The sequence below is a fragment of the Tamandua tetradactyla genome, chromosome 2 (genome assembly GCF_023851605.1).
Source record: "Tamandua tetradactyla isolate mTamTet1 chromosome 2, mTamTet1.pri, whole genome shotgun sequence".
Taxonomy (NCBI): Eukaryota; Metazoa; Chordata; class Mammalia; order Pilosa; family Myrmecophagidae; genus Tamandua; species Tamandua tetradactyla.
The window spans coordinates 188,818,050-188,843,686 of record NC_135328.1 but is presented as its reverse complement, the minus strand read 5'-3'; the positions used below and the strand labels follow the sequence as shown (position 1 = coordinate 188,843,686).

The window sequence follows — 25,637 nt, the reverse complement described above, 5'->3', positions numbered from 1 at the left end:
CTCCACTACTAGGTCCCTCCATATCACTGCTCTTTTCTCTCTTCTATCCTGTACTGGCTGCTAGGCTAAATTTCTGCAGATGCCACTTTTCATATGATTAAATACCTTTAGTGGCTTCCGATTGTTTGGCAGGTTATAGCATGGCATTCGAGGCTCCGGTCAGATTCCACCTTTCTAGAGACATCTGCATTGCATTATGCTCCCATTCCCCCACCCCCAATCCTGCTGAACTAATCAGCAAGTTGCCTCTTCTTCCTCATAATCACACCATTATAAAGTCTTGTCTGACATACACCAAGCTTCAACATCCTCCTCCCACTCCACACCCTCTCTAGTTTGCTTTTCACAGTCAAGCTTTCTCAGAATAAACTTAAACCTGAATTTAATGTCCACTCCCTATCTCACTGCAACTAGGATTTAGCTCCCTCTACCTCACTCAAAGTGTTTTCATTATGTAATCCTTCGGCCCTTCCCTTAATTGACATCTCAGTATCAGATATAATACAGAAGTCGAAAGCTGACTACTGCCAAGGCTTTAATTTGGTGATTTTGCCAGGTGCACCATTTTAAACAAGAATGTAACTAGGATGGTTATGTTTAACAAGCAGCTTTTAGCATCACTGCCTTACACCTGGCCTTTATGCATTTGTTACCTGTCTGGCTCCTAAAGCTGAGTTTGCTATACCATAGACTCCTCCCTTAGCTTCTCAGAATATTGTTTGCCCTCAGGCAGTGTGGTATAGTAGAATGGGCTTTGGAGTTAAGACAGATCTGGGTTTGAATCCCAGGCTTGCCTCTAATCAGTTGTTCAAATTTGGGCAAGTTACCTAACCTCTCAGAGCCTCAGATCTCACACTATAAACGAAGATAATCATGGCAGTGTTGGGGGTGGGGTGGGGTATAAAGGTAATTTGGAAGATGAGATGATGTGGCTGAGATAGCATCTAAAACAGTGCATTTCCCATAGAATTTGTCTCTTAATGTAAAGTCTTTTCTCCAGCAGTTCTAAGTCTCCTTCCCCTCCACTAGCCCCATGAAACAATGGCATCTGGCCCTCCAGCACAGCACCTCTAAGGAGTTGTGTCCACTTGGAAGTTCTGAACCATAAAAGGCTTTCTCTCTCATTCCTGGAGGTGATGTTTGAACAGTTCATCTTCAGTTCTGAGCCTTCTGTCTCACTTCTCCCAATTCTGTAGGATCCCAGGCATTCTGTTCTACCTTCACTTTGCCTTCTCTTTAACCTTAGCTGCTTCTCCTGGCTGGCTCCACCTCTCCACTCAGGCTATGACCTCAGGGATCACCCTTCCCATCCTTACCCAGGGACAGATACTCCCACCAGATCAGCCCTTGGCCCTTTTCTTCTACACTCCTTTGCTGGGCAATTTAACTCACACTCATGGCTTCAATTAATATCTAAACATAATTCCCAAACCCATCTCTAACCCAGACCCTTCTACTGAACCCCAGATCTAGATTTCCAACTGCTCTTTGGACATCTCTTTAACACACCTTCCTTTTCTTGTTGGCTTTCTTCAACATCTTCCCTTCTTACTGAGAATGAACATCTGTTTTTCCCCCAGAAATCTTTATATCATCTGGTGTCTGCTATCCCTCCAACCTCACCTTTTCCTATACATTGGCCCCCTTGGGATCATCAAGCATGCTCAGGCTTCTAGGCCTTGGCACTTAACTTGGTGTAAATGGGTGGGCTGTATGGGAAGGGGACATCCGTAATTCCCGAGAAATTCTAGAGAATGTTTTGTGTGGGTATGCAGTTTCTTGGGGATAGGACTTAAAAGCTTTTATCAGATATTTGGCCTAAATACGGAGAATCCTGCCTCTTACCCCACAACAAATTGCTCCAAACTCTCCCCCTCCCATCTACCCTCCACACTGCTGCAGGTTAACTATCTAAAACATCTGTTACTATCATCAGTCCAGTTTTAAGACCTTATTTCCCACTCCCTAGAGGACATTGTACTATTTCCTCGTCTAAAGCCTCTCAAACCCAGCTTTAGCCTCCCTTTCATGCTTCATTTCCAATCCCCACTGTTCACTGAATACAGTATGCAATTGTAGATGTCTTTGTTATGTGCAGTTCTTTCTGCCTGGGATACCTTTCTTCCCCATCTCTGCCCAGTCTAGAAGGCAGTTCCAACACCTGACTTTCCCACCCCAGTGGCCAGCTAGCTACTTCTCTGTGCTGCCACGTGCTCAGTCTCGCCTTCACTGAAACACATGCCACCCGGATGACAGTTGTTTGTATGGGTGTCTCCCCTCTGGTGCATGAGGATAAGGACTGTGCCTCAGACAACTTCGGGATCCCAGAGCTGAATGAAGGAATGAATTCCTTCTCCTCAGGCCCAAAGAACCCCCATCTTCTCTTCTACCAGTCTTCAAAGCAGAAATAAATAGTTCAATATAATTTATTGGTCTTTTTTGGGGTGTCTCTGGTTTGGCTTCAGATGGGGTTCCCAGGCTCTTCTGACCTTGTTTTTTTCTGGGCTGCTGCTGCAGCTCTTAAGGCCCGTTTTTGCTTTTTCCGCTTTTGACTCTCCTGGAAAACCTGGGGTGAAAAGAGACAGGAAAGACTGTAATCTCAGGCAAAGCCTCAGACTTGTAGTGGGCAGGCTGGGACTATTTCCCCCAATAACAACCCCAGCCTTTCTCCATAGAGTTGGTGACTTGTGACCTCCTATGTCCACTGGAGGCTCTGGGGCCAATTCTATGCTTCTACCAGAAATTGACAGCTCCTCCCGCCTACTCCCTCCATCTCAGTCCCAGAGTGGGAACAAGCAAAGCAGTATTTCCAACTCATACCCGAATGCACAGAGCCTTCTTGGTCACCCAGCGGCGATGGGCTGTCCGGTAGTACAGAGGGGGGAAAGTGTACTCAATTCCCAGTTCCTTGCATATCTTCTCAAAGACATCATAGTTGGTCTTACGGAGGTTTTTAAGCATCTTCTTCCTTTGGTCGATGCTCATCAGCAGATAGCGCTTGTGGGCTTTGTCCTGTAAGAGAGTCTGTGTTACTTTCAGTATTATATAAATACATGGTATACCACTTCACAGTTACAAAAGGAATCTCACTGAAACCTCCCAACAATCTTATCCAATGTTAGTGCAACTCTGAAGATATTATCAGATTCACAAAAGGTCCTAGAATTGTGGGTACTGAGGTCTAGACTTGAATCTGGGCCTAGCAGTCTGACTCCAAACTTCACATTCTTTTGCCTACACCAACTATTCAGCCTCTCCACAGCTTAGCAAACTGTCAGTTGAGTGGAGAGGAGGGAAGCCCTTGTGTTTTTCCTGGTGATCTGTACCCACAGCTAGGTGCTGCTATGTGGGGCTGGCATTCTATGTCTCAAACGAACAAAACTGGGATCTCCAAGAAACAGGCTCAAACAGCTCTAGGAACACTTAGGTGCCAGCCACTTAGGTGCTGGACCTGTCTGTATCCACAAGCAGTTTTCCCTAAAAATAACAGCATTGCCTAATTAAAGCAGCTCTGTGCTAGATGCTGTGCTGAGATATGGCATAGTGGTTGTGCTGGTTTGAAAGATGTATGTCCCCTAGAAAAGCCATGTTTTACTCTAAATCCCATTTCGTAAAGGCAGAATAATTCCTATTCAATACTGTATGTTTGAAACTGTAATCAGATCATCTCCCTGGATGATGTGATGTAATCAAGAGTTGTTGTTAAGCTGGATTAGATGACATGTCTCCACCCATTTGGTTGGGTCTTGAGAAGTTTCTGGAGTCCTATAAAAGAGGAAACATTTTGGAGAGTGAGGAGATTAAGAGAGAGCAGAGGATGCTGCAGCACCATGAAGGAGAGAGTCCATCAGGCAGCGCTTTGGAGATGAAGAAGGAAAACGTCTCCCGGGAGCTTCATCAAACAGGAAGCCAGGAGAAGAAGCTAGCAGATGACGCCGTGTTTGCCATGTGCCCTTCCAGATGAGAGAGTAACCTTGACCACATTCACCATGTGCCCCTCCAGCCAAGAGAGAAACTGTGACTGTGTTTGCCATGTGCCTTCTCACTAGAGAGAAACTCTGAACTTCATCGGCCTTCTTGAACCAAGGTATCTTTCCCTCGATGGATACCTTTGATTGGATATTTCTATAGACTTGTTTTAATTGGGACATTTTCTCGGCCTTAGAACTGTAAACTAGCAACTTACTAAATTCCTCCTTTTAAAAGCCATTCCGTTTCTGGTATATTGCATTCCGGCAGCTAGCAGACTAGAACAGTGGTTAAGAATGTGGATTCAGGAGCGAAACCACCAGCTCATCATTTCCTAGTAGTGTGCCTTGAGGAATAACTTTATCTCTCCCTGCCTAGATTATTTCTCTGTAAGATGGAATAAAAAGATGATTATAAGGGTTAAATGAGATGAGGCATGTAAAGTATTTAGCACAGGGTCTAAATAGTTTATATGCAATGTGTTGGCTGCTACTAATTATTTCATGTAATCCTTATAATCCTGTAAACAGGTACTACCTCCATTTTACAGTTAAGAGAACAGAAGGTCAGATACGTAATATAACTTACCCAAAGTCACATAGCTAAGTCTAGTGGCAGAACTGGAATTTGAACCCAGGGCTATTTAACTCCATTCATGCATTCACAAAATATTTACTGAGTATCCCTATGTGTGAGATACTGTGACCAGACTCTAAAGTTTACACTCTTAATCACTGGTGACACTTAGCATAGCGCTGCAAAGCTCCCATTTCTCCACCAGAGGCAGTAGGGAAATGTGTTTCCCACTGCTGCTGAGACGTGGGCTGTGTGAAGCAGGAGGCACCTGGTTTCTCAAGTGGCTTCTCTGGACCCAGAGCCCTTCACCTTCCAGACTCCTCTCCCCCAGGCTAACATTGTTTGGCTCTGAGGAATGCCTAAAATTTACCTTTCGATGTTTCTGCATGTGTTCTTCATAACTGTGGATCTTGACTGTCAAGGCAACAACTGAAACCACAAACCACAGAGGATGAAAGTGGACACAGAAGGAAGGGCCCAGACCTGGGTTATATTTTAAGATCTTCAGGAATAATAATCATCAATGCTTTTGTACAGCTCTCTATAAATCCCAAGGCACCTTTAATTACAAGATCTCAAAAAGATTGTGGATTATCTTTCCTTTAGAAAGCAAAGTCAGAGGAATTTCCTTAACCTGATAAAGGCATCTTCCAAAAACCATAAGCAAATAGCATTCTTAATGGTAAAACTTTACAGCAATGCCGTTAAATTCAGGAATTAAACTAGGATGAATACTATCATGGGAGATTTCAATGATGATAATGTAGGAACAGATGAGGTGAGGTAAGCAGCTCTTTGCAGCTGAGGTGGTTCCTAGACCAGGGTTTCAGGGGACCAAAAGAAACTAAAACTCATCTTCTCAAAAGGGGCCATGGAGGAATCAGAAATTGGGCCTCCAGACATTTTCCATGGGAATCTAATGCCCTGAATGAACTCAATAGATTTTAATCCCTGGCAGTGGAGGAAGGAAAGAATGAAGGCAGGAGGGAGAGGAACAGGCTGTAACATAGGCCCATGGCAAAGTGGGAGGAAATGTGCAGATCCCACGTAGGCCCACTCATAGAATTCCAGTGGTCATTGGAGATAAACTGCACCAAAAGCAAGAGGGTGGGGAGTGGTGGGGTTTTTCACTCACACCTAATGAGGACTGCCACTCCAGCTTGAAACCAAAGGAGGAATGTTACCCTGATGGAGATACACCAGGATCCTCAGCTCAGGAGCAAGACTGCCTTGTCTTGAATCCTGGCTTTTCCATGGATAAGCTGTGTGTTCTTGGGCAAGTTACTTAACTCTGTGCCTCAGCTTTCTCCTCTGTACAATGAAAGTAAAAACATTATATACCACTAATGGTTGTTGTAGGGATTATATGCACATAAGGCTCATAGTACAGTGTCTGGCACATAAAGACTGGGTAAATGTTAGCTCTTGCTATTATTATCACAGAGTTTATCAGTAAAGCACAGAGCTTTATAGTCTCCAAAGTGTGATGAAATTCCCTGGCTTCGTGTCTCCTGCTATGAGGTAGGTAGCATTACCTCCACTCTACCTCACAAGCACCTGTTTTCCAGACTAGGAAGCAGAGGCTCAGGGAGGGTTGGCAACTTGGCCAGCCTCACACAGTAGTACAAGGCAGGATCTGGGCTACTGACTTCAGTGTTACACAGTTCGGGGTAGTCCAGTTTTCATTGCCCTTGGTCCTTCAGGTCTCCCTTTCCCAAGCCACATCTAATTGCTAGTATCCCTGCAGACAAAGGTTTTGGATTAGGTCCCAGCTAGCAGATTCCTCCCACACTCCCACTCCCCACACCAACTTCGAGCCTCCAGGGAGCTGGTGTCCTCAGGGTTTTCCAGGACCTTGTTCATCAACTGCTCTTTCTTGATTTTTAGTTTCTCCTTCTGTTGAAAACAGAAGAATAGTCAGTAACAATCTGTGAGGTCTGCCACTCTCCATGAACTGGTCCTCGGTCCCCCAAGGCTGGCCTTGTCTGCAGTCACCATAGCAACTAGGCCTAGAGGACACAGGGCCTGATTTCACTTTGCTCACCAAGGCATGACAACCACATGGCTAGTCACATCTAGGTGAGTTCAAAGCCAATACCACTGACAGGAGAAATGCCTTGCTGGATGAATGCCTCTGAAGCTTGCTCCTTCATTCATATATCAGAGTGCATTCATTTATTGAGTACCTACTATTTGTCAGGTGTTAGGGGTATAATGGAGAACAAGACTGTCTCTGTCCTCAAGAAGTTCTGGGAGTATTGACAAGTAGACAGTGAATGACAGTGGGATAAGTGCTATGAATTGAGAAGGATCAGGCTGGGGGTGAGGCATGTGGGAGGTATTAACCAGGTGTCAGGGTAGGACAAGTCTTAGAGGAGAGGACAGAGGAGGGCCATTGTTTGCAACAGGCAACTCACCTGATTGGCCATTTCCAAAGACAAGAGTCTTTTCACGACATCATCAATCCTGTGGAGAAACCATAACAATGAGACATTGGTTGGGCAAAGAGGCCAGGAGGAGAGAAGGTAAAACTGTTTTCATTTTAGTTTGGGAGGAATAAAAAAGAAAGCAGGAATAACTGAAAACTTCTTTTACAATAAAGCAGTTTAACTAGAGGATATGGGGCTGTCAGCTGTAGCGTTCCAGTCTTGTCACAGGGAGGGCAAAGGGAGGATTTCCATTTTAGTTAGAACATAGTTCAATTTGTTTTGAAATACTTTAATTCTATAATATAGTTTCTTCTCAAGTAACGTTCCACAGTGGACTGATCCCTATCATGCTGGATAGGGGTGAGCATAAGGACCTTGGTCTGATGTCAGTCAGCCTTGGATTGAAACCCCAGCTCTGCCCCTTAGTAGCTGTATGACACTGGGCAGCTCGATAATCTATAACATGGGGACACTATTTTCTCTCTCACAGGGCTGTTGTGAGAAACAAAAGCTGAGAGTTCTACAAAGAACAGTGAGCACATTAGCTCCTTAGAAGCTGGTGGTTTAGGGTCTTGACCCAGAGGACAAAAAAAAAAGCAAGCAGTTGAGCTCCATCCCTTACCCCTACAGGGTCTCTTTATTTCTCTTCTCATTCTATAAACAAGCTTCAGATGCAGTGGCTAGAAGCCACTGTTTTCCCTGCTCCTTGTCAATCCTCCAGGTCCCATGCCTCTGCAAAGAGGTTTCTTTCTACTTACTTCTCAATCCCAGGGACATTCTGGTAGTCTTTGAGCAGCATGGAAGGGGGCAGGTCATTGTCTCGTCTGGGCTGGACTGTCCAGTACATGGAAGGAGAACATCCAGAGTCAGCTCTCACAGTCCCAGTCTTGGCTCTACCCACCCCTCCCCCACTCTCTAAGAGACAGTCTCTGGCAAGGCACTGGATATCTCTAGGTTCAGTTTTTCCCCCTGCACTTGCCTTGACAGTTTACACTAGGAGTGTTTGGCCTTTTCCAAGACCCCACACAGTATCTACACCTCTCACAAACCTGTCTGGCTCTACAGTTGCCAGATCTAGGGTAGGTAGAGTAGGAGGGATCCTCCTAAAGACAAGACTAAGTATGATTCTCTCTGAATCCCCCACAGCTTGGTCTACAGCCCAGCCTAGAGTAAGCACTCAACAAACTCTTGCTGGCTGACTGCATGAATGAAATAAAGGGGTTGGGGAGAGAACCCCTAGCTTTAGGATGCCTGAAAGATGAACACCAGGTAGAGATAGAAGAACTTTCAGCCTTATTGGGAGCATCCCTGCCATCCCTTGGAGGTGAGGGAGGGGCATGGGGGAGATCAACTTGTCCTCACTAGTCAGGCTTTGCTTTGCTGCTATGCAAATAATATTAATAACAATAAATATTAATATCTACTACAATTTATTGTGCATAGTGCTAAAAGTGCTTTTCATTTGTTATCATTGAATCCTAACAGCAATCCTCTCACGGTACTTTTATATTAATTTTACAAAAGAGTTTCAGAGAGAGGAAATAACTTGCCCAAAATCATTTACCTAGTAAGAGGGATCTTAACCCTTATGGCTATACTGCCGTGGAATGGGAATACAAGTCCGCCATCTCAAAAGAGAAGATAGAAAACAGAAACTACATTCTAGGTAGGCTTGGGTAATGCCAGCCACTCACTCCTTCTCAGTTTGCTCATTTTCATTCAAGCCCACTCCAGAAGTTCCCGCCTCTCACCCCGCGACAGCCTTCAGGCTGTGAGGGTCTTCCGCTCTGGCTCACCTCTTGCCCACCCCATCTGGTCTCTCTTAACTTCCTGCCTCAGTCGCCTTGGCCACCCCACACCTTCCGCCCCAAGTTCCATCCCAAGATCTCATACCTGGTTTCCGGATGGCATATCCGCGGACGGCCTGCAGGAAACCTGGCCGAAGAGAGAACCCCGACAACGAGCTCCTTAAACAGTAGTCCTTACATCGCCTGCCTCCGGGCTCTTTGCACCTCTGTGCCTACCGACCGCCCCGTTTCTTCCCCACTCCGCTGCCCTCCGTCTCTCAAGCTTCGTCTACTTCCTCCCCACTTAACCACCGTTTCTCCAGCAGCTGCACTTCTCCCTTATCCCCGCCGAACCTTATTTTCCAGTCCCGCCGCCCCATCTCTCCGTTTCTCACCTCGAGGCTGCAGGAGCCCCTGGTCGGAAGGAAACCTGGCGCTTCCTCCGCCCCACAGCCCAAGGACTGGGACCTGGGTCACTGCTTGCGTCCGAATCGAACACAATGCCCTCCACGCCACCCTCAGCATGGTGACTTCTGACCGCCGCAGGGTCCGCGCCACGGACACAGTCCCCCTCGCTGTACGGGCCGAGCTACACGGGCGCCGCCATATTTTCACAGGCTCGATTAATAGAGTGCAATCGCGAGACCGGAGCGGAAGAGAACAGAGAGAATGGATTGCAAGGACTGGAGTCAGTGACCAAGCCAAGCATTGGGAGAAGTTTGATTAGCGGCTTTGTAAGACTGGCGGCGTGGTAGCCGTCTGGCCCTCATGTTGGTGCTGTATAAATACGAAAGACCACTTTTTCTTGGGCATGCAACCTGCCCTTAAACCCTCCCTACACCCTTGGTCTCTCATTCTGGTTATTTAGGGAGGGCTTGCCCCAGCCTCTGCACTGATGTAGTACCCCTCCTCCCTCAATCCCCTTCTTCCCATTGAACTCTGTGAGAATTATTGAATTTCATCCTGGTGATTAAGGTCGCTGACTCGTACATGTCCTCACTATATGCCCTCCTATGCGAGTCACTCAACCTTTCTGGGTCTCAGTGTAGCCATCCATCAAATGGGGATGGTTGGGGTGTTGCATGCGAAACGTCTGGTATATATAAGCATTCAATAGATATTATCGGTAATAATATCTGTGAAATGAGAAGCCTGTCATTTCTGAATCCCTGCTGCCAGCACAGGGTTTGGATGCTAGGTGAGGGCTGGCTCAATGAATGAAGGAAGGAAGGAATAGACAATTCTAGGAAGTACCCCCCAACAGCTAGGGTCCTGAAAAGAAAAAGAACAGAGACTCAGACACACTCAAGAGTTTCTTTAAAAAAACAGTTTAAGAGCCTGAAATCACAGGAAACAAGTACAAAAGGCCAGTGGGTGGGACTGGATGAGGACAGTTAATACAGATAAGAGGAATGGGGTGGGGGGTGTTGTGTGTTGGGGATCAGGGATAGAAGTAGGTGGGAGCCTCTCTGGTTTCCTGGGGCTGGGGTAGTTTTTTAGTGATGGGCCTACTAACCTGACTTTTTCCCTGAACAGCCTAGGCCCCTCGGGAGGCAGGCTCAGGTGGTAAAGTCCCAGGAAATCCTAGAAGCCCTCCAGCTCCTCCACCCCGTGGACCTGGAGCCCCTGCAGCAGGGGGAAGTCAAGTAGTGGTCCAAAGGCACAGTCATCTTCCTGGCTTGAAGATGGGGCCTCTGTGGCTCCCAGGGGGCTGTTCGGAAACCAGAGGTTCTCATAGGACTTGGGGCTAGGGGAGAGGCCTCCCAAGAGGGGCTGAGTGGAGTCACAGCGGAAGTAGTGCCCTGGGCCTGACCCTGTAGGACTGCCCAGCACCTTTCCGTAAAGGACCTGGTTACTGGGGCTGGACTGGGGCTGGAGCTGGGTGGAGGCTGCTCTTGAGTCTCCCTGGAGCACGTAGGGCTGGACTAGGGTGGGGAGGCCACAGGTTCCCGAGCTGTCACTGGACTCCCAGGGCCCTGGCTTCTTTTCTTCCTCCTCTAGCACCGTGATCTTGGCGATGGGAGGCATGCTGGGGTCCCGAAGGCTGGGCAGCTGGAAAGTCTCCTAGACACAAGGACGTGAGGTAGGGGGTAGTTCATTTTTGGGTGTCTGCCCCAGTCATGGTCCCTCCTTGAGTTGGGGTAGTCATGGGGCATTTCTGCCGCTCTCTGCTGGAACTCAAAGGGTTATACTTGCAAAGCACCCCACATGTTCCCGACTCATTGCAGAAAAACTTTCCAAAAATTTTGTGTGGGATTACCCCATTTCACAGTGTGTTAGGTGGCCGAAACTCTGAGACTGGCAGAAGTGTGATGCAAACGTAGGTCTGTTTCATTCCAGGGTGAGGGGATCTTGGTAGGAAGTGATGGGAAGGCCTGAGTGGCCTTCCTCTCACTTCCTCAGAGGGGCAATCCTCGGGCCTGGGCCACACCCGGACTCCCATTCCACTCTCCCTCCAGGCTTCTCACCTCTGCCATGATGGAGGGCATCCAGGAGCCCAGGCTGCTGTGGGCTGGGTCTGGAACACTTGGCCAGAGGGGATTCTTCTTCCTGGAAAAGGGGCAGGTGACGGCTGGGTCAAACATGCCCTCCCATCTTTTGGTTCTTCTTCCCACTCACCCCCAGCGACTGCAGGCACGGCTCCTTAGTATAGAAAGGAGAAGATGGATGGTCTGGACTCCCAGATACAGGCCCTGAGGGCTGGAAAGGCTGGAAAGGACTCAGACTGACCAACCCAGTTCCACAGGGAACTGCAAAGTCCTTCGATCTTTCAAAAGGACTCACCTGGGGCCACAGCAGAGCCGGGCAGCCCCGCAGAGGCAGATGAGCAAAAGCAGGAGGCTGAACAGGCCCAGGAGGATGTGTAGCTCCGACTCCTCTGGGGAGGGGAGAAAGCCAGAAGAGTTTAGGGTGCATGTGGCTAAGGCTCTTTTGGGCAGGGATCCCAGAGCAGGGCTGGGTCTCCTCCCTTAGGTCGAGATCTCAGGGCAGATATACTCTCAGTGTAGGAAACCTTAGGGTGGAGCACCCTCCAGCAGCCCCCTCTGCTCAGCCCCCTTTTACACTTACCCAGGGCCAGGGTCATCAGGGTGAGGCCTGTACTGTTGGTGGCCCTGATTCGGCTGGTGGCCATGAGGTGGACATGATACAAGCTGGCAGGCTCCAGGTCATGGAGGACAAAACCACGGGCAGAAGCGTTCAGAACGGTGGCTGGGGTTGGGGAGCATCATCAGCCTGGATGCTGAGGCCTCCCTCCCCTGGGGTTTCTGGGGCTACTGGGGGCTGAGGACAGACTCACAGAAGGACTGGTCCTGAGCATTGGTCCAGAAGATGGTATAGTGGGTAAAGGGGCTTTTCCCCAACTCAGGGGCCTCGGGCACCCACTCCAGCTGGGCCCATGTCTTGCCAATGTGCTTTAGATGCAGCTCTGGGGCAAGGGAGGGATCTGTGGAAAGAGAGAGTTGGGAGGCTCTTTCCCCAACAGGAATCAGAGAGGGCCAGAGAGCCAAGAACTGGGCCACACTGCAGGGTAGGTGAGGAAAGAGTCCAAGGGGACTCATGTCCAATTCCTACCTGCTTAATGGTCTCATTTTCTCCAAAACTTTGAATTCCATCTACTGCTAACAAGTGGCCACACCAGGATTTGAACCTGGCTCTGTTTGCCTCCAAAGGTTTGTTCCCTGGTATCTTCCAGGACTGATTTTGTCTGATCCCTCTCCAGTTTTTGCCACCCACCCCCTGGATTTATGCCTAAAAAAATTATATCTGATTTCTATGTGATGTGACATCGGATTTCTCTCAGGGCAATTGACTGAATTTTGTCAAACTTGCTCCCTGAATTTTTTTGTTGTTGTTTGTTTTTCCACACACAAGTGGGAGCATGTCACAGCCAAATCAAGACCTCTCGCTGGCTACAAACTTCTTATAAAAAAGACTGCCTTCGAGTCTCCAGTATTTTAGAGCAGCTAGAAGTAAAAACCTGAAATTGTGAAATTGTAACCCCTGTCAAAGTCTGAAATATGTTCTACAACTAATTGTGGTGCTGTGCTTTGAGATTTATAGCTTTTTTGTATATATGTTATTATTCACAAACAAAGAAGGAAAAAAAAGTCGATTGTGATAATAAAAAACTATTTAAGCCCTCTAGCCTCCTATATTCTGGAGCAGCTAGGAGGAAAAGTATGAGAGGATCGTACGGCAGCCCATGACAAACTCTGAGATCTGTCCTGTAACCACTTTTTTTTTTTTCCTGCATGGGCAGGCACCGGGAATCGAACCCGGGTCTCCGGCATGGCAGGCCAGAACTCTGCCTGCTGAGCCACCATGGCCTGCCCTGTAACCACTTTTTGAAGAGTGCTTTGAAAACTATTGCTTTTATATTTCTTTGCTTTGTATACATTATACTATACAATAAAAAAGGTAGGAAAAAAAAGAATGCCTTTGGCGTGGGATCAAGACTCTACAGGTCTTAAACCTTGCCTGTCTTCGTATCCTGCAGTGTTCCCTGAACTCTGCCAAACCCACTGTCCAAATTCTATCACCCCGCTCCCTCAGGGGTCAGATGTAAGGCAGGTGTCAACTTAGGATAGGGAGAGACCCCCTCTCCAGGGCCAGAGGTAGGGGAGAAGGCAATGTTCTTTCATATTCCTCTCTGTTGGGAGAGAGGGGAGAGGGTTCTGGGAAGGGGCCTGGTGGCTACAAACCCTTCTCCTGGGAATAGGCATAGATGAGCTGGGAGGGTCCCACGGTGTCCTGGTACAGGGGTGTCACAGTGATCTCATAGAGCTGAAAGGGCCTAATGTTCTCTGTGGAGAGAAAATGGGGTGAGCACTCTGGTTAGGGACTAACTTCTGCTGATGATCGGGCACTAACCTCGACCTCTACAGGCTAACCTGGGCCTCAGGATGCAGGACTTAACCTCTGCAACCTCATCTTCAGATCATTTTAATGGGGTTAAGGGAAGAAAAGTAGAAGCAAGAGCTAGAAAGGTGGTAGGGCCCGAGCTATAGAAAGAGAGGCCCAGGTTAGCCTGTACTGAGGATGGGAGATGAAAACAGTGAAGGATCAAGAAAGGCTGGGGAATCTGCTACTCTAGCAGGCTCAGGTTGCCCCAGGCCCACTGTCAGACAAGCACAGCCGCCCATCTCCCCTCCTCAGGTGCAGCCTCACCCCGCAGCAGGGTCCCCGTGATGCTTCCGTTATGCTCAATCCTCCAGGTCTTATTGCTGTTGCTGGGGCTGGGAGGTCCCAGGCCCCACTCAATCACATAGCCCTGAGGCTGAGGGCTGGGGGTCTCCCAGCCCACCCAAAGGCTGTGAGGGTCTTGGCCCAGGGCGTGGAGTCCGGCCAGGGGGGGGCCTGGAGACACAGCGGGAGACAGTGGAATGAAGATGAGAAGAATGCAGGCTCGGAGTCAGAAGCCTGGGTTCAAATCCTGGCTTTGCTACTTACAAGCTGGGTGACCTTGGGTAAGTCAACATCTGAGCCTCAGTTTCCTCATCTGTAAAATGGAAATGATGATAAAAGTTCCCAACCTCATAGGGTCATGGCACGGATGAAATGAAATGATGCATGGAACAAGGCCAGCCCAGTGCCCGGCACAGAGTAGTACTTGAAAAGGTTAGTAGTACATACTGTCTAGTTCTTGGTATGTGCCACATGATATCTGTTAATTCATGAAGGCCTTTAGCAGTCCCGTGAGGGAAGTACTCTTAGTACCATTATTGTCACCATTTCATTGGTGTGGGAAAGGAGACACAGAGAGCTTAATGAAGTAACCTATGGCTAGTGAGTGGGAATATAAGGTATACTTATTTTTGGCTCCATTGCTATTATTTTTTAATTAATTAATTAATTTCTTTTACATGGGCAAACACCAGGAATTGAACCCAGGTCTCCGGCGTGGCAGGCGAGAACTCTGCCTGCTGAGCTACTGTGGCCCACCCGGTTTCATTATTGTTAGTCTCACCTTGTGAGGACCCATTTTCAGGGGAACCTGTGAGGGTGACAGGTGATCCCCTGAGAATGAACAATTAATTCAGGGGCCATGTTCCAGATGGAAAAGCTTAGGACTTTTCCAGCTTCTTTGGCGGAATGGACTCTGCGTGCGTGCGTGTGTGTGTGTGTGTGTGTGTGTGTGTGTGTGTGTGGTGTACGTGTGTGAGTGTGTAACCAGCTTACCCTGGTTCTGTTAGTGACAATGAGAATAAAAGCTAACACCCACTGAGCAGTTAATTACTGTGTGCCAAGCACGAGTCTGAACTTATTTAGTCCTCACAACAACGCTCTGAGGTAAGCCCTGTTGGCATCCCCATTTGCCAGGTGAGTGAACGGAGGCCTGGGAGGTGAAGTAACTTACCCACGGCACGCAGTTAGCAAGTGACAGAGCTGGATGTGAGCCCAGGCTGTCAAGCCTCAGCGTCCGCCCCTAGGTGCCCGCCAGCCCCCTTTACCTCTGCTCTCCGAGAAGGCCACTGGCGTGGGGCGCGAGGCCCCGGCCCTGTTGTAGGCCACGAGGGCCAACTGCCGGGCTTCTGGGGGCAGGCGGAAGGCGCAGCTGAGCTCTGAGGTGTTGCAGAGGACTGCCTCAGCCTGGCCAGAGGGGCTCCAGGAGACCACGTACCCTTGGATCTGCCCGCTGTCTTCCTCCAGGGGCACTGGCTGGGGGGGGCATAGAAGAAAAAGTTAAGGGGGCTGTACCTCTTCTGGGGAGTGGGGCAGAGCCTCAAGGGGGGGGTGAGGGATCACAGCACCGGAGCCCCCCCGACCACCCCCCCCCCCCAGGCTAGGAACAAGCCTTTCCCCCTTCCTCCCTCACTCTGTTCCCCTGTGCCAGGTCCTGATGGGAGAGAAGAAAGAACAGGTCAGAGTACTTGGCGGTCACTTCACTACTCACTGAACAGACCCTTGGGGACAGAGATGAGTCCTGCGGTGTTGTCTTTCCAAAAAGGCATTAGCCCGCTTTCTAAGCCCGTGTGAAGGGCAAATGCGAATCACATACAGACTGGATCCCAGGGGCCTGCCTGGGTAGGAGGAGGTCTTAGGGGTGGAGGGAGGCTTTCAGAGGGGGTCACCTTCCAGAACAGCTGCACATCCACTGTCCTGGGATCCAGCTGCCTCTGCCGCCACCATGTGTCCATTTTGACGACGGGGGCTGTGGATGGAGCCAGAGAAGAGGGTGCCAGTCAGGGAGGGCCCTGGAGGGGCCAATGGCTGCTCCCAGCCCCTTGCCATCTTCTTACCCAGTTCTGCCGTGCTCAGCTCTAGGCTGGGGCTCCAGTCGCTCCAGTGGCCAGGCAGGGGCCAGCGAATGCAGCGCATCTGCAGGGTGTAGGCTGTGGCTGGGAGGAGCCCACAGAGCTCATGCTGGAAGGTCCTGGGGAGTAGGGGGGCCGCCTGGTGGTGGTGGGGGGGCATGACTGAGCCTGGGCCCTTCCAGAGCAGCTCGAGTCACACTTACCTACCCTTCAGACACCCCCAGGCTCTTGAGGGGCACTCCACCTCACCAGGGCCCAGCTGGCTTCTCCATGCTGTGGCTGGTAGCGCAGCTCACACTTCTGGTCTATGAACTGGCCTGGCTCCCACAGCTCCCAGCGCAATCGCAGGCAGTTAGGTGGGGGTGGGGCTGCCTCAGAGCTGGGGTCCAAGGCCCACAGCGTGGGGGGCTCCAGTTTTGCTGCAAGAAGAAGAGTTATCAGAACCTCTCTGCCCCATCCTAGGGGGCTCTGCCTTGGCTCTCTCGATTTTCTGTGGTTCCATTTTCTTCCCTGCGTCTCCATCCAGGGTCTCTCTCTCTGTCTCTGTTTCTCTCTGTGTCTCTGTCCATGTCTCTATGTCTGTCTGGGTTTGTCTCTGTGTATGTGTGCCTCTGCTTCTCTTCAGGTCTCTGTTTTAGGTTCTTGCCCCAGGGCCTTTGCACTGGTTGTTCCTTCTGCCTGGAACACTTCCCCAGATATCCACGTGGCTCACTCCCTCATCTCCTTCAAGGGTCTGCTCCAATGTCCCCTTCCCTGACCACTCTATTGAAATAGCAACTGTCCTCCCTATGTCCCTTCCCTGTTTTCATTTCCCGATAGCATGGATCATCCTCTGACAGTCTGTTTTTATTTATTTTGCCCACTAGAATGTGATGTTCTGAGGGAGGATTTTTGATATTTTGTTCACTGCTGTATCCCCAGTGCCTAGCATGGTTCCTAGTATAGAGTGGGCACTTCAAGAAGTATTTGTTGAAGCAATTAATGAATGTGTTTCTTGCCTCTGTCTCTTGCACGTCTCCGTGTCTCTGTTTCTCTATCTCCAACCGCATCCCCCTGCATCTCTGTTTCCCTTCTCCAATTCTGTTTCTAGATCTTCCAGTGTCTCCTTGTCTGTGGCTGGGTGTGTGTTTCCCTCTCTTTACCTCTCCAAGTCTGCCCATTTGGGGGTCTCCTCCCATCCCCATGCTCAGAGTCACCCACCGACATCCATGGGATCCAGGCACAGCTTCTGGGACTGGTTGGTCCCCAGCACATTGTCTGCCTGTACCCAGATGCCCATAGTCTGGTACAAATGCAGGTGTTTGCGTGGGATGGAGCAGCGGCTTTGCCCCGCCTCGGGCACGCAGTCCAGGATGGGAGCTTCCTGGGTCTGGCAGTTGCCTCGGCTCCTGCAGAGGGGAACAGATGGCATGTTAAGCCAAGGAAGAAAGCGAGGGGTCCCTTCTCCCTCCCATCTTTTGCTTCCTTCTCACCCATGCCCCATCCCAGGACCCAAAGAAAGGGGGCTGGGGTGGGAGCCGTGACTCACTTGAAGCTCTTTAGGGTGAAGCTGGTGGGCAGATGGGTGTCCGGTCCTGGCTCCCACTGGCATATGAGGTTGTTAGATTTAAGGTCCATGAGGCAGGACAGGTTGTGAGGTGGTGTGGGAGGGTCTGTGCATGGGGTGGGGGGAGAGGGTGAGGACCTTGGGTAGGGCTACCCAGGAAGCTCCAGCTGGGACCAGTCGTGCTTATTTCCCTGCCCTGGGTCAGTCCCCCTGGAGTCTCCCAGTCCATTCCCCTGCCTCCAAACAGGTTGACACTTGAGGGACAGGCCTGGGAGAAACTAAGTTATGGGCATGTGTAGGGACAAGCATCACAAACCCCAGCATCCCGGTGGTCCCCCACCTCCAAGCTCTCCAACTCCAAACGCCTTTGACAGTGGCAGTGTTTTAGTGCCTGCATCTTCATCCTGGTTCTGCCATTCATTTACCTGTGATCTTGAAGTTACTTGACACCTCTTACCTCAGTTTCCTTACTATACGTCAAGTGCTTAGAAACCTGCCTGGCACGTGGTAAGTGCTATGTAAGTATTCGCTGTCCTATTATTTGTGGACAAGCACTTTGGTCTCCCCCCTCCCCTTTTTTTTCTTGTGCCTCAGTTTGGCACAAACCCCATCCTGCTGAGGCTGCGGTTGGGGAGAAGCTGGGAGCAAGCGCAGCTGGTAGAGAACGTCCTTCCGGGATCCATCCTCCTATATTGAGGAGCTGGGCTTGCTTGGCAGCCATATATGCTATACCATGGAGTGGTATAGTACCAGCTCTAAAGCCACGCTTCCTGATATCAATTTTGGCTCCATCCTCATGAATGTGTAACTTTGGGCAAGTTACGTACTCTCCCCAACCTTCACTTTCCTCATCTACAAAACGGGGCTTATAGCAGTACACCTCTGCAGGGAAGATTGCTTGATATAATGTCCATAACACGCTTATTGAGCAAGAGCTCAATAGATAACATCTCTTATTAGAATTGGCAGGAGGCATCGGAGGCCAAGTGGGCTGATGGCTGGAGGGACTTACAGCCTGCCTGCAGCTCAGCCTGGTCGAGGATCTGCAGGCGGTTATTCCAGTACAGGCAGCAGAAGAGAAAGGCCCGAGTGTGGTTGAGGTGGGGCAGGGTGATGGTGGACTCCAGGCTCCCATCAGGCAGGCGCTGCTGCCTCTCCCCGGGTTGAAGCTCAGCTCCCAGTTTCCAGAGAATCTCTGAGTCTGGGACCAAGTGGCTGCAGTTCTGGCCAATGATGCAGGAAGCTGTGATGGGATCTCCCAGGCGGGCGATCGGGGCAGAGAGCCTGATGTGCCCGCACTGCTCGAGGCCTGAGTTGGAAGAGAATATGCCATGCATGACTCTGGTGCCTGGCAGAGCTGGCCTATAAGCCCTCGCCTTCCGGCTTCACCCTTTAAAGCATGGGCGCTGGAATGGGAAGGGCACCTGTGAGGGCTGTGAGAGGTTAGAAGGGATAAAATAGAGATTGTGATGTGCTGTAAATGTTCAGCACGTACTGAGAAAAAAAGACCCTGATTAGTAGCATGCACCGCTTTCCACGGTGCAAATACTCCCACCTGGCTGATTTCAAGCTACGAATGTGACATCACTGAATGTAGAGTTGGGCAGAGATGTGCTCAGCCGGCTCTTGCCAGCCCAGATAACGACTAGTCCCTTCCCCAGCTCTCTCCCCACGGATGGTGAAATTAATGTTAGAGTGATAAGCAACCCGCAGGCACAGCAATCTTGTCAAAATTCAAATCTGACTGTGTTACCCCATCTAGATCACGGCACTTCGAAGGTTTGTTACCACTCTGAGAGGCAGTGTGGATGGACGAGGGCATGCACGCTGGAGCTAGGTTGCTTAGGTTTAACCCTCTTTCTATCAGTTAGTTATTAATTATGTGACCCTGGCAGGTCACTGAGACTTTCCGTGCCTCAGTTTAGTTTTCCCACTTGTAAAATGGGAAGAAATATACTCCCAACCTTAGCATTGCTGGAAGGATTTGATGAGTTAACACGTGTGCACTTAGGACAGTGCCTCACATGAGTTTCTGCTGTGCTAATAAGTATAAAGACCCCAAATCCTTCACTTGTCCCTCGTATCTGATCCCTACCTAAACCTTTCAGTTCCATCTCAGATCCTCTCTCAGCTCCAGCTGCTCTGGTCTTCTTGCTGCTGCTTGGGAACGCCATGATCTCACCATTCTCCAGATCTTTGTACCTCCTGCTCTTTTGTGAGATGCTCATCTTCTCTTCCTCTCCCCAGCTCCCACTTGGCCAACATTTAGGTATTCTGGGAGGACCAGACCAGGGCCAGACCAGCCAGACCCCTTGTGCTTCCGCTAAACTATTAGCCTTTATAATTATAGAGTTATGTGATTACTGGCTTGTCTGTCTCCCCAGATAGATCACCAGATCTGTGAGGCCAGGGACCTTGTCCGTTTTACTCATTAGTACATTCCCAGTGCCTGGCTCAGTATAGAGCCTTGGTGAGAATGGATTGAATTATTAAGTGCTGTCCTTTGCCTTAACTGCCTTCTCTCCTCTTGCAGGTGTTCTAGGTCCATTTTCTGGCAGGGATGCTGAGGCCCTAAAAGGAGAGGCAGCTGGCCCTGGGTCACAGAGCAGGTTCATGGCTCTCAACGTGGTATTCCTACTGCTTCTCAGACTCAAAAATTTCAGGCGGGAAGGAAACAGGCAAAGCTGATGGCTTCAAAACTCCACATCATCCAGTGATGCTGCATTGTCTACAGAAGGGCTCAGGGCCCTGTTTTCACATGGCCTGTGAGCTAAGAATGGTTTTTACAGTTTTAGAGGGTTAAGAAGAGAAGTCAAGGGAGGAGAACAAGAAGCAGCAGCAGAAGCTGTAGCAGCAGCAGAGACTATAAGTGACTGGCAAAGCCTAAATGTTACTATCAGACAAGAGTTTATTGTTCCCTTCTCTCTGGCATCCCTGTCAATCTTGGCCTCAGTTTGCACACCCCTGGAGATGGGAAGCTCACCACCTCTTGAGGCTGTTTCCATGGATGGAGAGCTCTGTTTGGGCTTCCATATTTCAGGATGTCATTTGCCTTTGTGGCTTCCTTCCCAATCCCTTTGCTGCCTGGTTCCTTCTGGTAGCCTGGCAGGTATCTGCAGACAGGTTCTGGGCTCCTCAGCCTTTTCCAGACTGACCAGCCTAGGCCTCCTCAGCATTCCTCATGAATGGTGGCTTTCTCACAGAGGTCTGTGGTGGTAGTGGTGGCCCTGGCTGCTCCACATCTTGTGGTCCAGTTTTGCATCTCCTAGACTTCTCTAGGTATCTCAGGAGCAGTAGGATGGACAGTGCGGGGAAATTATCCCCACCACCACCACCCCAATAGCTCTCCCTGTAACTCCCTCTCCCCACAGCACCCCTAGCCCTGACCACACTCACCTCTGGGGAGTAGAAGGATGATCATGGCAGCTCGGGCCAGGCTCCAGGTTCTGGGTTCCACCATAATGCCTGTCTTTGCACTCACCTGGAGGTAGAGGAGACTGGTTAAGAGCACAGGCTTCGAAGTCAGGGCTCAGCTTAATCCTTGCTCTGCCACAGTGCAGATTTGGCTAGTTAATTTGACCACTGCAAAAGGGAGGCAAAATTAGCATATGCCCCATAGGGCTTTGGAGGAAGGCACAAAATGATGCGTGTCAAGGGCTTAGCACAGTGCCTGGCACGTAGGAAATGGCTCTATAAGTGAGATCCATTGTTATTATGCCTGTCTTCCAGGAGAAAGCAGGGAAGGGAGAAGTGAGGAACAGCATTCTTCCCCCTTCTGCTTTTCTGCACCTGGGGCTCCATCCTGTTGGGACCTTTGAAGGAACCATGTAGAACACACTCCAGGATTGTCCACCCAAGGAACAATTTGTCCCTTGGATGGGACAGAGGACGAGAGAATTTATCCGCCCATTCTTGCCTCCCATTGATCAGAGGACACCCCTTGGGGTGTTAACTTCCTTGCACTTCCAGGTCTCCTAGGTGACCCATGCCAAGCGGGGCACTCCCTGGCAGAAAGTGGGAACTCCAAGGTGCAGTCAAGGGAGGGGCTCTCAGGTTACATCTGTGGAAAGCTGGCTGTGATGGCTGGAAGGAAAGGTGGGCTGAGCAGATGTAAGGCAGAATACCTAGGGCTCCATGCACCCCCAATTCTGGGCACAGACCCCTGGGGCTAGGTGTCATATAGTGGTGGTGACCAGGCCTAGATGGGTAGATTTAGAAGAGAGAATTAGGTCCTGTCTCAGGAAGTATGCTAAGGTTACTAATGTAGGACTGGGCGGCTTCCGGAAGCCATACCCCCCCCCCCCCCTGCCGCCCCTTTTTTGCTTCCAGCCTAACCTTCCACTTTGTTCTCATATTGGGACCTTGGGCCAATCCTCCAGCACCAATTGGTGCTCTTGAGAATTGCTAACCAGCCTTCATGTATATACATGCACACCAGTGGTTTCCCAGCAGATACCCTGGGCTCAGAAGGCAAAAAAAAAGCTAGGAGAATCTTTTTTTTTCTCCCTCCCAGATGGAGATGTGAATAAGAACCTCCTAGATCCTCAAGCCTATTTTTCCTTGTTAGGGCCTCACATGACCTAATGACTGTCTATATATATATGTGGTGACTGCTAGCCCATAAGTCACCTTTGTGCAAATGAAGAAAAAAGCATCCCCAACCCTGGAAAGATACAGTCCACACCGTGATGCATGGCTTGGTGACTGCAGAACTGCCTGAATTAATATCAGCCTCCTGTTCCCCTCAGCTGGCCACCTCTGCACACTAAGAAAACTGCGTGGCTGTCGCAAGCACTCCTGCCTATCAGTCAGTGGTCAGCAACCTTCTCGCCACAGCACACCAGTTTGATTATCCCCCATGCATGTTTGTTGGGAAAGATTTTGCTCCTAGATCTCGATTTCGGGACACTTGTCCCCATCCAGGTATTTTTTTAAAATCAGTGTCCGAGCCCTGCTGCCCTAGTGAGGGTCAGCTTTAGGCCCAGCCTCTGCCCAGCAGGTTGCCAGCTCATCTCCTTCCACTGGCTCCTGTCTAGAGCAGGCAGCCAAGTTCTGAGAGGCTCAGGTGTCTGCATCACAGGACCAGGGTTGCTAGTATGTTTGGGATCAGCCCTTGGTCCCCCACAGCAGCCCTGGGCACCCCACACCAGGTTGAGGGGGAAGCAGGGCCTGTTGGAATATGGTTCCACTCCCGGGAGGGACAGTATGCAAAGAGGGTGAGAGCCCAGGTCTGAGCCAGGCCACCCTATCTGAACCCTGGCTCGGCCACTTACCAGCTTGATGGTCTTGGACAAGCTACTTCACCTTTCCAAGTCTCAGTTTCCCCATCTGTGAAAAAAGGATACGAACGTCCACCTCTCAGAGTTATTGTGTGGATGAAAAGAGATGATCTGTGATAAAAAGCACTTTGCACTGTGCTGAGCATAAAGTAAACACTCAGTACCCATACCTTGTTTCACGAGTCATAAAGCAGGATACCACCCCGTGGAATCCAGCTTGGTTTATCACGATCACCGCACCCCACCTCCCTACGGGCTGCATGGTCACAGCCTCTTAGGACTGCCCCCTTGGCTTGTGTCTTTAGCACACTGCACAGTTTCAAAGCCCCATTTCTCGGTCCTTAGTCCTCAGTCTCTCTCCCCTCTCCTCCCAGGAGCTCCTGACGCTTTCTGGGTCCCAGAGCTCTGGAGTGCTGCCATCACCCCCCGCCCACCCCCCTTTCTGCTTTCCTCTCCCTTCACTCCCATCACATTCAAACTTCTCCCCTCACCCTTCCTTCTCCGCTTCACATCCGTCATCCCTCACTCCCCAGTTCTTTCTCTGCTTGAGATTTCTTTCTCTGGGGAAGGGTGGGCAGGAGGGGCTGTGAATAAGCAGAGGGAGAGGGCTTCCCAGGTGTGGTTCAGAGAAAGGGAGACAGACCCGCAAACAGCGTGAGACACACACACGGGACAGACGCGACAGGTGCACAGAGGTAAAGACTGAGGCAGGGATACATCGAGAGGCTGAGACACAGAGAAAAAGAGTCCAAGAGACAAGGACCCTGGCGCAGATTGTCTCAGGCCCTTGGAGGCCCAGGAATGGGCTGGTTCTTAAGAAAGTTAAAGATACAAGTGAAAGGGGGAAGCATGAGAGACAAAGACAGGCACAGAGAGGCTTGGCAGGCCGGCAGACAGAAAGGAACTCCAAGAGAAAGTGAGCCAGAGAGGGGCCGAAAGGAAAGACAGAAATGGGGGCACTAGAGGGAGAGATGGAGGCGGTGGGTGGGGAGAGACAGGGGCACACAGACAGACACACAGGTTGAGAGAGGCAGGAACACGGGAAGGGTCAGCGATTGTGCTTTCTTCCCTGAGCCCAGCTCAGTGTCTCCAAAGAGACATACAGCTGCTTCAGATTTCCTTAAGGCATTCCGCCCCCAAAAGCTGGCGTGTCCTCAAGAAAAGAGACTTAAGTGTCCAAGGCTCCCGGCTCCAAGGGACGAACTCTGAAGGCCGGAGGCCCTGCCCCAGGCCTAGGGCCTCTGGCTGTGGGCACTTGGCAGAGGCGGGGGGAGTGGACCTGGCCCTCCAGGTCCCCATCAAGCCCAAGGCTCAGCCCCTCCCTGGGGACCCCCGACTCACCTTGGAGCCTGCTGCCGGGCACCCGCCTGGCCGCCCCGTCTCTCCGCTCCGATTCGGGGCAAGTTCCTGAAAACAGCGGTCTGGCTTCTCTCCCCTAGCCCTGTCGTTAATGGCTCAGCCTCTGACAGGCCCGGGGGCTGGGGATTGCAACACCTGCCCGGGCTCCCTCCTTCCCTCCTTCGCGCTGCTGCGGGCACAGGCAGCCCCTTCCTCCCAGGAAGGAGCTGGGGAGGGAAACTGGTGAGGCCCAGGCAGCCTTCCTGCCTCGGGGGTCTTCACGGGGCTGGGGGATGTGACAACAATGCCCCTTCCTTACCTCCGGATTTCCTGAGCTTAAAGCTTTGGGACTGGGCAGGGCTGAGGCTCGGTCCTGGCTGGGTGCCAGCCCTGTGCCCCCCGCCCTGAGGGAGCATCACTTGGAGACGGATCCTGGGCTCAAAGGTTCACTGAGCACCGACCTCGGGGCCCTGACAGTGCTGGGAAGGCTGTCGTCCAGGTTACAGGGATGTTTGTAACGCAGTTCCTTCATTACTGCTCCCTTCTTCTCTGGACAGCCTCCACCTTTGTCCGGAAGCCGGGAAGATGGAGAAACGGGGACTCCGGGGACAAGATAAGGTGGTGTCCTGGTGAGGCACAGCCTTTTTTTTTTTTTTTTTTAAATGATCTGCATTTATACTTTTTTTGGTGAAACAATCTTTTTCACATATTTGATTTTGTTTAATTATCTCCAGACTGGATTATAAGAGGCTCAGTGTTTTCATATGTTTACTAAAAATCAGTGTCATTTTTTTCTCACAGTGGTTCTGCCACACTGGGTTGTTTTTAAATTAAGTGAGATAGACTATGGTTTGTGTCTCTCATGATCTGCATCCATGGATCCTTGGCAACTGTTTGCAAATGCTTTTCAGTGCATTTTTCTGAAGAGGGTTCATACTGGTTTATAGTTTATTGGATCCACGACCCAGGAAAGGAGAGGCTTAGTGGACTAGCAGAGTGTATGTGACACCCGATCCTTTTTAGCAGTTGTGAGCTTCTGGGTCTGGGGGTGAGAGGCAGCCTGGGCTGCAGTTCTGGTTCCCGGGTGGAAATACTCACCTGCCTGCTCAGCCTCCCCGAGATGGCCCTCAGCCCCCGCCCACTCGCCCAGTGATGCACTGACTCGTCTTTTTAGCAAACCCCACTGACTCTTCTTTCGGAATATAACCAGAATACTGGGTAGAAAGGTCTTCATTGAAAATCCTTTCAACTTGGCTTTATGTTTGAATATTTTGATAAACTGGTGAAAACATATAAATATCACTTACACAATACAGCCAGGGCCGAGTCACTGTATCTCTCGCCATAATTGTCATAACCCCCTCACTGGGCCCCGGCTTCCATTCATCCTTGTCCCATGTGTTGTCTACTGCTCGTCAGCGGCCAGTGTGATCCTGATACCACATAAGTCAGATCAT

The 25,637-nt window shown here is 50.3% G+C and overlaps 2 protein-coding genes across 4 annotated transcripts; both read right to left on the bottom strand.

Moving 5' to 3' along the window:
- Positions 1–2,408: 2,408 nt before the first annotated feature.
- Positions 2,409–9,392, bottom strand: MRPS15 (mitochondrial ribosomal protein S15). Its single transcript, XM_077150265.1, has 8 exons — positions 9,157–9,392; positions 8,868–8,909; positions 7,733–7,808; positions 6,963–7,011; positions 6,357–6,441; positions 4,916–4,974; positions 2,821–3,012; positions 2,409–2,566 (listed from the first exon to the last, which is right to left on the bottom strand). The coding sequence occupies exons 1-8, from the start codon at positions 9,284–9,286 to the stop codon at positions 2,462–2,464; spliced, it is 738 nt and encodes a 245-aa protein (XP_077006380.1). The 5' UTR covers positions 9,287–9,392; the 3' UTR covers positions 2,409–2,461.
- A 681-nt stretch (positions 9,393–10,073) lies between these two features.
- Positions 10,074–24,289, bottom strand: CSF3R (colony stimulating factor 3 receptor). Of its 3 annotated transcripts, XM_077150263.1 has the most exons (18): positions 24,184–24,289; positions 22,837–22,891; positions 20,960–21,044; positions 18,576–18,872; positions 17,546–17,669; positions 17,218–17,405; positions 16,267–16,436; positions 16,003–16,156; positions 15,835–15,914; positions 15,214–15,421; positions 13,931–14,119; positions 13,465–13,566; positions 12,060–12,206; positions 11,831–11,971; positions 11,546–11,639; positions 11,230–11,311; positions 10,610–10,825; positions 10,074–10,472 (listed from the first exon to the last, which is right to left on the bottom strand). In XM_077150263.1, the coding sequence occupies exons 3-18, from the start codon at positions 21,021–21,023 to the stop codon at positions 10,428–10,430; spliced, it is 2,301 nt and encodes a 766-aa protein (XP_077006378.1). In that variant the 5' UTR covers positions 21,024–21,044; positions 22,837–22,891; positions 24,184–24,289; the 3' UTR covers positions 10,074–10,427. The 3 variants fall into 3 exon arrangements, 2 of the variants coding, with proteins under 2 accessions (XP_077006378.1, XP_077006377.1); XM_077150262.1 differs by having other exon boundaries at positions 10,074–10,825; XR_013171078.1 differs by lacking the exon at positions 10,074–10,472 and having other exon boundaries at positions 10,717–10,825; positions 11,022–11,311.
- Between the last annotated feature and the right edge of the window lie 1,348 nt (positions 24,290–25,637).